General features: G+C 45.2%; 1 protein-coding gene across 3 annotated transcripts in view; it reads right to left on the bottom strand.

The window, feature by feature from the left end:
- TSPAN32 (tetraspanin 32) overlaps positions 1 to 12,686 on the bottom strand; it is a 31,769-nt gene that overhangs the window by 16,489 nt on the left and 2,594 nt on the right. For all 3 annotated transcript variants that reach the window (XM_069107290.1, XM_069107291.1, XM_069107292.1), the window contains exon 3: positions 12,389 to 12,486. In XM_069107290.1, coding sequence (XP_068963391.1) covers positions 12,389 to 12,486 — 98 coding nt within the window. The remainder of the gene's footprint in view (positions 1 to 12,388; positions 12,487 to 12,686) is intronic.

Below are 12,686 nucleotides of genomic sequence, written 5' to 3'. Positions count from 1 at the left end.
CATCTATCTATCTATCCATCTATCTATCTATCCATCTATCTATCCATCTATCTATCCATCTATCCATCCATCTATCCATCCACCCACCCACCCACCCACCCACCCACCCATCCATCCATCCATCCATCCATCCATCCATCCATCCATCCATCCATCCATCCATCCACTCCTCCATCCATCCATCCCTCTATCCACCCATCCATCCCTCTATCCACCCATCCACCCCTCCATTTTTCCATCTACCCATCCACCCCTCCATCCATCCCTCTATCCCACCCCACACCCTTCCACCCATCCCCTCCCATGGCCACCTCTCCATGTCAGCTGCCTTTCGACCACACTAGCAAGTTCCCGCTTGGTTCTTCCTCATTGACTCATTCTCTGTGCAGTTGCCAAAGTGAGCTTCCTAAAGTCCCTGGCTGACAAGGCCACTCAGCACATGCCAATGGCTCTGATTCTCTCTAGAATCCAATTCTAAGCTCTTCCACTTGGTGCTGGAGCCCTTCACAGCCTGCTCCCACCTGATCTTTTGGCTTTTGCCATCATTTCACTTCTCACTCGGTCCAGCCAAAAGGGTCTCCCACATGTTCCTTGTTATCTAACTCCATTTCCCACTGCCGCGCTCATGCATGGATGCTTGACCTGGGCCTCTTAGGGTCCCTGCTTCCTTCAAGGCTTGATTCAAGGACCACCTCTGTGGCCATGCTCCCCCCACACCCCAGAGGATCTTGTAGCTAACTTCTTTCTGTTTTATCTTTTCCCACTCCTGGGAGGGCTTCCTCCTCTCAGGACCACCACACCTCGGCTGCCTGCTCACCCTCAAGCATCCATACTGGTTCGCTTCTCTCCTTGAGTTCCTTCAGGGGCCTCCAGTTTGGGGTGGGGCTCAGACACCTGAGCTACAAGAAGCCCTCCCCATCCTGCCCCTTTGAGTTTTTTCCAGGATGAATATCCCCGGTTGCCTTGATCTGACATCATATGCCTTGGGCTGGAGCCCCTTCCCGCTCCTGATTTCCCTCCTCCAGAGTCTGTACAGGGTCTTTCCTCTGATGAACCAAAACAAATCTTTTCTGCACACACTTGAGCCAGAACAGAGGACCAGGGCTTTCTCCTGGGAGGCAGCAGGAGAGGGGAAAGGCTTCATCTTCTCCCTGAGAGAAGCCTGGAGTCCAGGACCAGGGAGGGCCATAGGCTCCTGGAGTCGGCCAGAATGGGCTTCAGGGCTCTCTGATCTAACCTCCTCATTGTACAGATGAGGAGACCGAGGCTCAGCCTCGCCTCCATTTCCAGGCCTCTGGATCTCCCTGGGCCACTGTAAGCACTTAGGTATTCAAGGGAGTGAAGCCAAGTACTAACAGTAAGAGGATGAGAGTGCCTCCCCAACTAACTCACAGGTCCTGGCCTGGGCCTTGAAGGATGGGTACGATTCTGAGAGGCCCAGAGGACAGGGAGGACCTCCCAGTCAGAAGGCATGATAGAGACCCTGGCCAGCCTGGCCCCTTGGTCAGCCCTGGCAACCAGTGCTCTGCCACAGAAGCCAGATATCCTGGAAGGAAAGAGGCCCAGAGGGAGGGATCTGGGCTTGGGGTCCAGCTCCAGCTCTCACTAGCTGAGTGACCCTGGGCAAGTCCCCTGTGAGCCTCATCTTGCCCCTTACAGTGCTTTCATGGGTGGCTGAGGAAGCTCCCTGTGTCCTGGGTTATTGCACTTTTGTGAGCTGAATTAAATCCCCCATCTCTGTGGGTGTGTCCCACTGCTGTTGGTGCAGTGTGAGTCTGGGATATGGTGGAGACCCTGCCTAAAGTGGTCCGACAGCCACTGCCCACATCTGGGGATTCATTCGGGGACAGGAGGTGTCACCATCAAAGCGGGGTATAAAGCACAGGAAGAGCTAGGAAACTGGGGGAAAGATGCAGACCTGGAGATGTGGCCACTGCTGAAATTACTTCTGCCAACTTAGAAAGCTGGGTCATCACACAGAAGTCCAAGAAGATGAAGCATGTCTGGGATCTGAAGGTCTGGACTAGGGCTTAACATATGGGCATGAGGGGCACTGGGCAGGGAATGGAGGGCAGCTGCTGAGGGCCAGTTGGAACATATTTATATCTCCCATTCCCAAGCTTGGAGCTAACGAAGGACGCAGTGGAAGAAACCTCAGGTAGACGTGACAAGGCTGGTATCCCAAAGCCCAGGCTCAGTAGTTACAAAGAGACAGCCCAGGAGAGGACCAGATGATGTTCAAGAACAGAGAGTGGCCCCACATATGCCTACGTGAAAATGCCTAAGAGACAGGAATAGAAGCAGGGCCCAGAGAGCAGAGGAAAGGCAGGAAACGATCTGAGCTCTCCCCAGTCTCCCTCCAGACAACTTTCAATCAAATCTTAAAACAAATTCTGGAGTGAAAAATCCACAAAAGGGCGGAGTGAAACAGTTCTCCAGTCCAAGGTAACAGGAGGATTACAGGAAAGGTCTGTCAAGGGAAGCACAGGCCAGCATAGGCAGGCATCTAAGGCTTTTAGCTCAGCACAGTCTAGACTCAGCAGACCAGCAGCACAGTGGGCCAGCAATGAAGTAGCCAGCCCTGGCAGCAGGCTAGTGTCCAGGCCCTGCAGGCTCCAGACCCCAGCCCAGCTGGTGGGCCCCTAGCCCTGGAAGTCCCAGTGTGTTCGGTGTGACTAAGCCAGGCAACCCCAGAGCAGCAGGCAAGTCACCAGCCCTGGAGCCCCCAAGCACCAGGCTAGCCTCCAGCCTAGAAGGCCCCAGCACAGCAAGCCAGGGACCAGGCCCCTGGCCCCTGAGCAAGGAGCTTAGGACATTGGCCCCTGCACCCCAGAAGAAGAGCTCAGCTCTAAAGGCCATGAAATAGACTGGAAAATCAAAACAAAACAAAGATTTTCTGATCATAGAAACTACTATGGCAACAGGGAAGATCAAAACACAAACTTAGGTGAGGACCATAGTGTCAAAATGCTTACATGCAAAGTTTCAAAGAGAAATACAAATTGGTTTCAGGCCTAAAAAGTTCTTGTAGAAGAGACAAAAAATAATTTTAAAAATCAAATAAGAGAGGTAGGAGAAAAACTGGGAAAAGAAATGGGAATTATGCAAAAGGATCATGAAAAAAAGAATCAGCAGATTGGTAAAGAAAGCAACCAAAAAATGGGGGAAATGTACAAAAATTTATTGAAGAAAACAACTCCTTAAAAAGTAGAATTGGCCAAATGGAAAAGGAGATACAAAAGCTAACTCAAGAAAATAATACCTTAAAAATCAGAACTGGACAAATGGAAGCTTGCCCATGAGAAACCAAGAAACCAAATTCCACGAGAAACCAAGAAACAATCAAACAAGATCAAAATCATGAAAAAAAAAATAGAAGAAAATGTAAAATGCCTCATTGGAATACTAACTGACTTAGAAAATAGATCCAGGTGAGATCCTTTAAGAACTATTGGACTACCTGAAAGCCACAATCAAAAAAAGAGCGTGGACAGCATCTTTCAAGAAATTTTCAAGGAAAACTGCCCTGATATCCTAGGACCAGAGGGTAAAATAAAATTGAAAAAATTCATTGATCACCTCTTGAAAGAGATCCAAAAATGAAAACTCCCAGAAACATGATAGCCAAATTCTAGAGCTCTCAGGTCAAGGAGAAAATACTTCAAGTGGCCAGAAAGAAACAATTCAAATATTGAGGAATCACAGTCAGTATTGCACAGGATTGAACAGTTTCTACATTAGAGGATAGGGAGGTTTGGAATATGATATTCTGGAAGGCAAATGAGCTTGGATCACAACCAAGAATCAACTAGACAGCAAAACTGAGCATAATCTTAAAGGGCAAAATGGAAATTCAATTAAGTCACAGACTCTCAAACATTCCTGATGAAAAAAATCAGAGCTGAACAGAAAATTTGATTTTCAAATTCAAGACTAAAGAGAATCATAAAAAAGTAAACAGGAAAAAAGCACAAGTTTTTCAACAAGGTTAAATTGTTTACCTCCGTATGCGGGAAGATGATATTTGTAACTACTGAGAATTCTATCTCTATTAGGGTGGTTAGAAGGAGCATACATAGAAAGAGGCTGAGAGTAGGACATGATTTTGATGGGATGATATAAAAATAAATTAAGGGGTGAGAAAAAGAATTGCACCAGGAGAAGAGGGGAGGGACAGGTAGAATGGGGTAAATTACACCACCTGAAGAGGCACAAAAGACGTACCACAGGGGAGGGGGAGATGGGGGGGACGCTTTATTTGCACCTTACTCTCAATGGAATTGGTGCAAAGAGAGAAGAACGTACATACTTAGTTGGGGTTAGAAATCTATCTTATCCTATAAAAAGTAGAAGGTGATGGGGATAAGAAAAGGGGAAGAGAGGAGACTAATTAATAGAGGGAAAAGGTGAAAGGAGAGAGAGAGAGAGAGAGAGAGAGAGAGAGAGAGAGAGAGAGAGAGAGAGAGAGAGAGAAGAGGATAAATGGAGGAAGACAAGGTGGAGGAAAATATGCAGTAATTATAACTGTGAATGTGACTGGCATGAACTGTCTCATAAAACAGAAGCAGATAGCAGAGTGGACTAAAAACCAGAATCCTAGAGTATGTTGTTCACAAGAAACACATCTGAAACAGAGATACACACAGAGTAAAGGTTAAAGGCAGGAGCCGAATATAATACACTTCCATAGAAGGTTTTTTTTTTTTTGCCTTTTGGAGGGCAGTTGGGGTTAAGTAACTTGCCAAAGGTTACACAGCTAGTATTTTTGTGTAGGTGTTAAGTGTCTCAGGCTGGAATTGAACTCGGGTCCTCCTGACTCCAGGGCCAGCGCTTTACTCACTGTACCACCTAGCTGCCCTTCCATAGAAGTTTAAAAAAAAAAGCAGGGGAAGCAGTCCTGATCTCAAAGCAAAAATAGATATAATTAAAATAGACAAGGAAGTAAATGACATCTTGTTAAAAAGTACTATAGACAATGAAGTAATATCAATACTAAGCATATATGCACCAAACGGCAAAGCATTCAGATTTCTAAAGGAGAAGTTAAATGAATCCTAGGAAGAAATAGTAAAACTTTACTTAAGGGGGACCTCAACTTTCCCTTCTCAGAACTAGATGAATCTAACCACAAAATAAACAAGAAAGAAGTTAAGGAAGTGAATAGAATTTTATAAAAATTAGATATGATAGACCTCTGAAGAAAATTGAATGGGAATAGAAAGGAATATACCTTTTTTCACAGTGGTATATGGCACCTACACAAAAATTGAAGATGTATTAGGACATAACAACCTTACAATCAAATGCAGAAAGGCAGAAATATGAAATGCATCCTTTTCAGATCATGATACAATAAGGAATTACATTTAATAAAGGACTATGGAAAGATAGATTAAAAATTAAAAAGAAACTAAATAATCTAATCCTAAGAAGTAGTGGGTCAAAAAAATCAAATTCTAGGCGTGGCTAGGTAGCGCAGTGAATAGAGCAGTGGCCCTGGAGTCAGGAGGACCTGAGTTCAAATCCGGTCTCAGTCACTTAACACAAAACACTAGCTGTGTGACCTTGGGCAAGTCACTTAGCCCCAATTGTCCTACCTTCCCCCCTCTAATAAAGAAAAACAAACAAAAAAAAACCAAAAACAAAAAACCCCAAATTTTAGAAATAATTTAAAATTTCATCAAAGAGAATGACAATAATGAGACAATCTACCAACATTTATAGGATGCAGCCAAAGCAGTACTTCAGGGGAAATTTTTATTTCTAAATTCTTACTTCAATAAAATAGAAAAGGGGCATATCAATGAATTGGACATGCAGTTAAAAAAAACAGAAAAAAAAAACAAATTGAAAATCCCCAACTGAACACAAAATTAGAAATCCTGAAAATCAAAGGAGAAATTAATAAAATTGAAAGTAAGAAAAATATTGAACTAATGAATAAATCTAAGAGCTGGTTTTATGAAAAAAAAAACAATAAAATAAATAAAACATTGTGAATTTGAATTTAAAAGAGAAAGATGAAGACCAAATTACAAGTATCAAAAAGTAAAAGGGTGAATTCATCAATAAAGAGAATATTAAAGCAAAAATTAGAAACTATTTTGCCCAATTGTATGCCAATAAATCTGACAATCTAAGTGAAATGAATGAATATTTACAAAAAATATAAATTACCCAGATTAACAGAAGAAGAAATAAAATATTTAAATAACCACATTTTAGAAAAAGAAATTGAATAGGCCAGCAATGAACACCTTGCGAAAAAATTCCCAAGGTCAAATGGATTCACAAATGAATTCTACCAAACATTTAAAGAACAATTAACTCTAATACTCTGCAACCTATTCAGAAAACTATGTGAAGAAGATGTCCTACCAGATTCCTTTTATGACATAAATATGATGCTGATGCATAAATCAGAAAGAGCCAAAACAGAAAAAGAAAACTATAGACCAATTTTCCTAATGAATATTGATGCAAAAATTTTAAATAAAATACTAGCAAGGAGATGACAGCAATATATCATAAATATCATACACTGTGACCAGGTGGGATTTACACCAGGAATGCAGGCAGGGCTGGTTCAATTTTAGAAAAACTTTCAGCATAATTGACCATATCCATAACAAAACCGACAGAAATCATACAATTATCTTGATACAGAAAAAGCCTGTGATGAAATACAACACTCATTCCTGTTAAAAATATCAGCAAGTGTAGGAATGAAAGGAGCTTTCCTTAAAATGCTAAGTACTATCTATCTAAAACCATCAGCAAGTATTATTTATAATGGGAATAAGCTAGAATTCTTCCCATTAAGATCAGTGGTGAAACAAGGATGCCCATTATCACCATTATTGTTCAGTTTTGTACTAGAAATGCTGGCTATAGCAATGAGAAGACAAAGAAATTAAAGAAATTAGACTGGGCAACGAGGAGACAAAGCTATCCCTCTCTGCCGATGATATGATGGTACACTTAAAGAATCCTGAAGAATCAACTGAAAAAACTACCGGTAGTTAAAATAATGAACAACTTTAGCAAAATTGCAGGATACAAAATAAACCCACGTAAATCGTCCACATTTCTATAGATTAGCAACAAAGTTTAGCAGCAAGAGATAGAAAGAGAAATTCCATTTAAAATAACTGTGGACAATATAAAATATCTGGGACTCTACCTGCCAAGACAAACCCAGGAACTATATGAACACAACCACAAAATACTTTTCACATGAAAAAAATCAGATCCAAACAATTGGAAAAATATCAGTTGTTCATGGGTCAGCTGAGCTAATCTAATAAAAATGATAATTCTACCTAAATTAATTTTCTTATTCAGTGCCATATCAATCAAACTACCAAAAATTATTTTATGGAGCTAGAAAAATCATAACTCAATTCATGTGGAGGAACAAAAGTTATCAATGAAATTAATGAAAACAAGTGCAAAGGCGGGTGGCCTAGCAGGACAAGATCTAAGACCATATCATAAAGCTGCCCTCATCAAAACCGTCTGCTACTAAGAAATAGAGTGCTGAATCAGTGGAGTAGGTAGGTACACAAGACAGTAGTAAATGGCCACAGTAAGTTGTCTAGTGTTTGATGAACCCCAAGACTCCAGCTTCTGGGATAAGAACTCATCCGAGACAAAAACTGCTGGGCAAACTGGAAAACAGTAGGGCAGAAAGCAGGTATAGACCAACATCTGACACCATATACCAAGATAATGTCAAAATGGGCTCCAGACTTAGACATAAAGGGTGATTGCATAAACAAAGTAGGAGAGCAAAGAATACTTTACCTGTCAGATCTCTGGAGAAAGGAAGAATTTACGACCAGACAAGAGAAAGAGAGCATTATGAAATGCAAAATGGATCGTTTTGATTACCTTAAATTTAACAGTTCTATATAAACAAAAACAATGCAACTAAGGTTAGAAGAGAAGCAGAAAGCTCAGAAACCATCTTTACAGCAAATATGTCTGACAAAGGTCTCACTTCTCAAATACAGAAAGAACTGAGTCAAATTTATAAGCATACAAGTCATTCCCCAATTGAGAAATGGTCAAAGGATGTGAACAGGCAATTTTCAGATGAAGAAATCAAAGCTATCTATAGCTACATATAAAAAAAAGATCTAAACCACTATTGATTAGAGAAATGAAAATTAGAACAATTCAGGTACCACCTCACACCTATCAGATTAGCTAATATGACAGAAAAAGAAAATGATAAATGTTGGGGAGGATGTGGGGAAATGTGAACATTAATGCATTGTTGGTGGAGTTGCGAATGATACAACCATTCTGGAACTACATCCAAAGGTCCATAAAACTGTGCATACCCTTTGACCCAGCCACACAACTACTAGGGTTTTATCCCAAAGAGATCATAAAAAGGGGAAAGGACGTACATGTACAAAAATATTTATAGCAGCTCTTTTTGCGGTGGCCAAGAATTGGAACTTGAGGAGATATCCCCCCATATTCTGGCTGTTTCACAAATAAGCCCCTCCACCTCCTGGCATTCTCTCTGGCCATCCCCTAGGCCTGGAAGGCTCCCCTTCCTCCACTCTGGCTACTGGCCTGTCTCCTTTTAAGTACCAACTAAAATCCCACCTTCTGAGGAAACCTTCCCCAGTGCCTCCTCATTCTGGTGCCTTGCCTCTTTTAATTATTTCATTTCTATCCTGTAGATAACTTGTTTGTATCTATTGGTTAGCATGCTGTCTCCCCCACTAGACTGGGAACTCCTGGAGGGCAGGGACTGTCATTTGCCTCTTTCTGTATCCCTAGCACTTGGCAGAGTTCCTGGAACGTAGTAGGCGCTTCAATTTTTATTGAATTGAATTGGATAGGAGGAATGAGATGAGGAGTTTAGGAAGTGGATCACAGATGTGCTATAAAAGCTTGATTACCATCATCTGAAGGGATTTGAAATGGCTGGACATCTGCTGGGGCTCTCTCTCCTCCCTCCCATCTCCCCTTTCTCTTGCCTTCTCTCTCTGTCTCTGTCCTCTCTTTTCTCTCTCCTCCCTCCATTTCTCTTTTTCTTCTGTCTCTGTATCTCTGCCTCCCTCTGTTTCCCTTTCTTCCTCTCCCTTCTCTGTCTGTCTCTATTTCTCCTCTCTCCATCTCTATCTCTCCCTTCTCTCTCTTTCTCCCCCTATCTTTAGCTCTTTCCATCTTTCCTCTCTCTTTTTCTCTTCCCTCTTTCCATCTCTCTCCCACTCCATCCTCCAACACAGAACAATCAATAAGACAAAAGTGTGGCTTGCCTTAAAATTTTGTCATCCTTAAGATGGTGGAGGAAGCCACAAGGGGCTTCTGTTGTTCTGAACCTGTTTCTGACCAGAAGCAGGGCTGGCTGTGCTGCAGCATCCACGGTTCTGAGGGTGCGAGCCCTTCCCATCACCGGGTTTGTGTTGGAGAAGGGGAGGCACAGTCTGACCTCTGCCCAGGAGACCGAAGGGTCCATTTGGAAGGGTCTGAGGTACCAGTGTGTGGCTGGTACAGGCTGGGTCCATGAGCACCCTTGGAAGCACCAAGCCCACTTTGGCAGGGCTGTGACTCAGGGGGAGCCCAGATGGGAGCCCACAAAGAAATATGTGACTGGTGGAGTTGTCCTGAGGATGGGAAATTCCCAAGAAGGAATTTCTGAAGACACAAGGGGGAGAGGAAAGGGGGTGCTGCCTGAAGAGAGTGCTATGTTCAGGTGGGGCATTCGTGGATCTCCTCAGATTCTGTGAGCACATATACAAAAGAAGGCCACAAGGGGACAGGAATGGTGATGACTCCTAAAGGGAGGGCAGAATCTTGTAAGGATCAAGTTCGGGGAGTCGACCCAAGAAAGAACCAAGGCCGGGGATGGACGCCGAGGATGACAGCAGCAAAGAGCCTGGTTGTTCTAGGATGATGAGACGGGTACCAGAAGGAACATGTGAAGGATGGGCCCCTTAGCCAGGATGGAGGGAGGAGCAGATGCAAATCGAACAGTCATGGAACCACTCTGCCTGTCTTCTCTTTGGGCCAAGAAGGTTAAAACAGGCGTGGGCAGCAGGGAACAGAAACCCTGCAGGGTTTGATTGCCCACCCCCTGCCAACTGCCTCCTGGGATGCTGGAAGACCCCTAGCCGGGCCTGGGGAGCTGAGGGTGGTCCTCCCTGCAGGGCTTGGCTAACGGGGGGCCGAGTGGGCCAAAGAAAAGGGAGGAGGGTCCAGGGCTCAAGGCAAACCACAGAGCAGTGCAAGCTTGGAGAGCCCCACGAGTATGTTGGAAAGTGTGGGAAGGGATCAGTGCAGACCCCCACTTTATTGGGACCCTGGCCTGTTTCCAGCTGGTATCATTCAGCTGATTTTGATTACTATATTTATGTTAGGCAGTCTAGCAGATTCGAGCCTGATGAGTGAATGGCCAAGCCCAGGCTGGTGGGGTGTGAGTGACTCAGTGGCACCAAAGGCCCCCCAGTTCTTTGGGATCGTATCACCACCCTCGCTGTCCCTTTGCTAGGGACTTGGACAATTTCTAGGCCTAGGAGCACCTGACCGATGGGTGACCTGGCTCCCCTGCTGGAGCCGTCTGCCAATCTATCCCCCAATCTGTTGTCCAGCATGGGACCAATGAAAGACCAGGATATTTGGATGGCCCCTACTGGTTACTTTATCACAAGCATGAGCTGAAGATTCCCCTGGAAGGTCAAGGTACAGGCCTATCCACCAATGGGACTGTCTTACTGTGCCCCTTTTGTGTTAAGGTAAGGCTTCAAGGATCGTGAGCAAGATCTGAGGTCCACGTCAGCAGCGGGGGCCATGGCCCGGAGCTCTGACTCAGGTTCTCTTATTGGACAATTTTGGACTGACCTCATTTCCATTTTGGGTAGGGGGACTTGACAGATGGATATTCTGTGATTTGGCAAAGCTCTCTTTGTGGACAAGATGGGGAGACAGGAGTCAGGGGATAATACAGTTGTGTGGATGGATGTCTCAATTGAGAATAGACATTATTGGCAGCCCAGCAGGTATCCAGAGTAGGGCCCTAGGGATCTAGGCTTGACCTTAGATGCTTAACGTTTTTGTCATGACTTGGATAAAGATGTAGATGGTGCAAATTTAGGATTGGACATGACACCTGGGGGACAGGGTGAGGACACATACAGGCCCAGCCAGGCTGGATCAGGGTGGCCAACTCCAATAAAACCAGGTGCTGCTGAGCCAGAATCAGGATCCCTGGAGGGTGCCTGGTAATGTAGTTTTAAATGTGACACTCTCTTTGTTTTATTGTGTTTTCACTTATTTTGTAAAAGATTTCCCAGTTACATCTCAAACTGGTTTGGGCCACACTCGAGAGTGTTTTTGTTGCATGAGACCCACTCTGCATTGGACAGAATGAAATCCAACACGGACAAATGCAAAGTTTTCTCCTGGGTTCAAACAATCAATTATAAGTACAAGACTAGGGACCCTGGTCAGACAGCGGTTTCTGTCTAAGGGACGACTCAGTATGAATCAGCCAATGCCTCAGCAGTGAAGGAAGAGACAAGGTGAAGTAAGTCAGGGGGTCTGTGGCTAGTGAGGTGCCAGCTCTACTGTTCAAGGCCCACCACGGACCACAGCTGGGCTTGGTTCTGGACAACAGTGTTCAAGAAGGGCATTGGGAAAGCAGAGAGAGGTGGCCAGGATGGAGAAGGGCCTGGGAATCAGGCCTCCTGGGGAGAAGACTCAGGGACAGGGCTGGGCATGTAAGGGAAGAGGAGCCTAGCTTTGCTTGTCCCCAGGGGCCAGAATCGGGAGCAGGGGGGTATAAATTAGAGGGGCTGGTTTAGGCCTAAGGACACATTTTCTAATCATCAAAATGATCATAAGGCAGAAGGGGCTGTGAACTCTCAGGAGGCAGTAAACTCCCTGTGGCCGGAGGGGCCCTAGATAGAAGAATACATGCAGAAAGTGCTTCACAAACTCCACAGGTCACATAAAACCCAGCCATCATCGTCAACCTTGTTTGAGGACAGGGTTGGCCAGACCCATAAGGATTCCTCCACTCACTGACTATGGGAATCAGGGATGGCCCCAGGGGCCTGTGGAGGACAGGGCACCATCCATGGACATCAGGCTGGGCTCTGCCCTGGCTCGAATGCCTTTGCCCCCTTCCTCCTCTGCCTCCCTCTGCTGCTCTCAGAGTCTAGGGAGGGAGAGGGGCTGGAACCAGTGTTATTGCCCCAATTTTAAAGATGAGGAAACCAAGGCTGGGGCAAGGAAGGGCCTGGCCCATGGTCAGCCAGCTCCAGCTCCTGTCTCTGTCCTCTCCTGTCTGGACTCTAGTCCTTCTTGGATAATCACGGAGGAGCTACTGTCCCAGGGACCCAGCCACCCAGTCCCTGCTACTCACCCCAGCCATGAGGCCCTTGGCTTCCCGCACCACACCTAGAGTGCTCAGCACAACCCCCAGGGTCAGCATCGAGGTCAGGAAGATGCCCAGGGAGAAAGCTGTGGACCAGGAGGATGGGGAGATATTTCAGTCAGGAGAGGGAGCTCCTGGGGGTGGGGGTGGGGATTGGGGGGAGAAACTGGGGAAGGAGATGGTGGGGGGGGTGGGACAGTCAGGGGAAGGGACTCCTGAGGGGTGGGACAGTCAGGGGAAGGAGCTCCTAGGGGGGAAGAGTCAGGGAAAGGGGCTTCTGGGGGGG

Source organism: Petaurus breviceps, unplaced genomic scaffold, assembly GCF_028583685.1.
Source record: "Petaurus breviceps papuanus isolate PSGF00001 unplaced genomic scaffold, PetGlider_PUasm1.0 89794, whole genome shotgun sequence".
NCBI lineage: Eukaryota > Metazoa > Chordata > Mammalia > Diprotodontia > Petauridae > Petaurus > Petaurus breviceps.
Note: the sequence above shows the minus strand (reverse complement) of the source record. Positions and strands in the feature narration are given on the sequence as shown.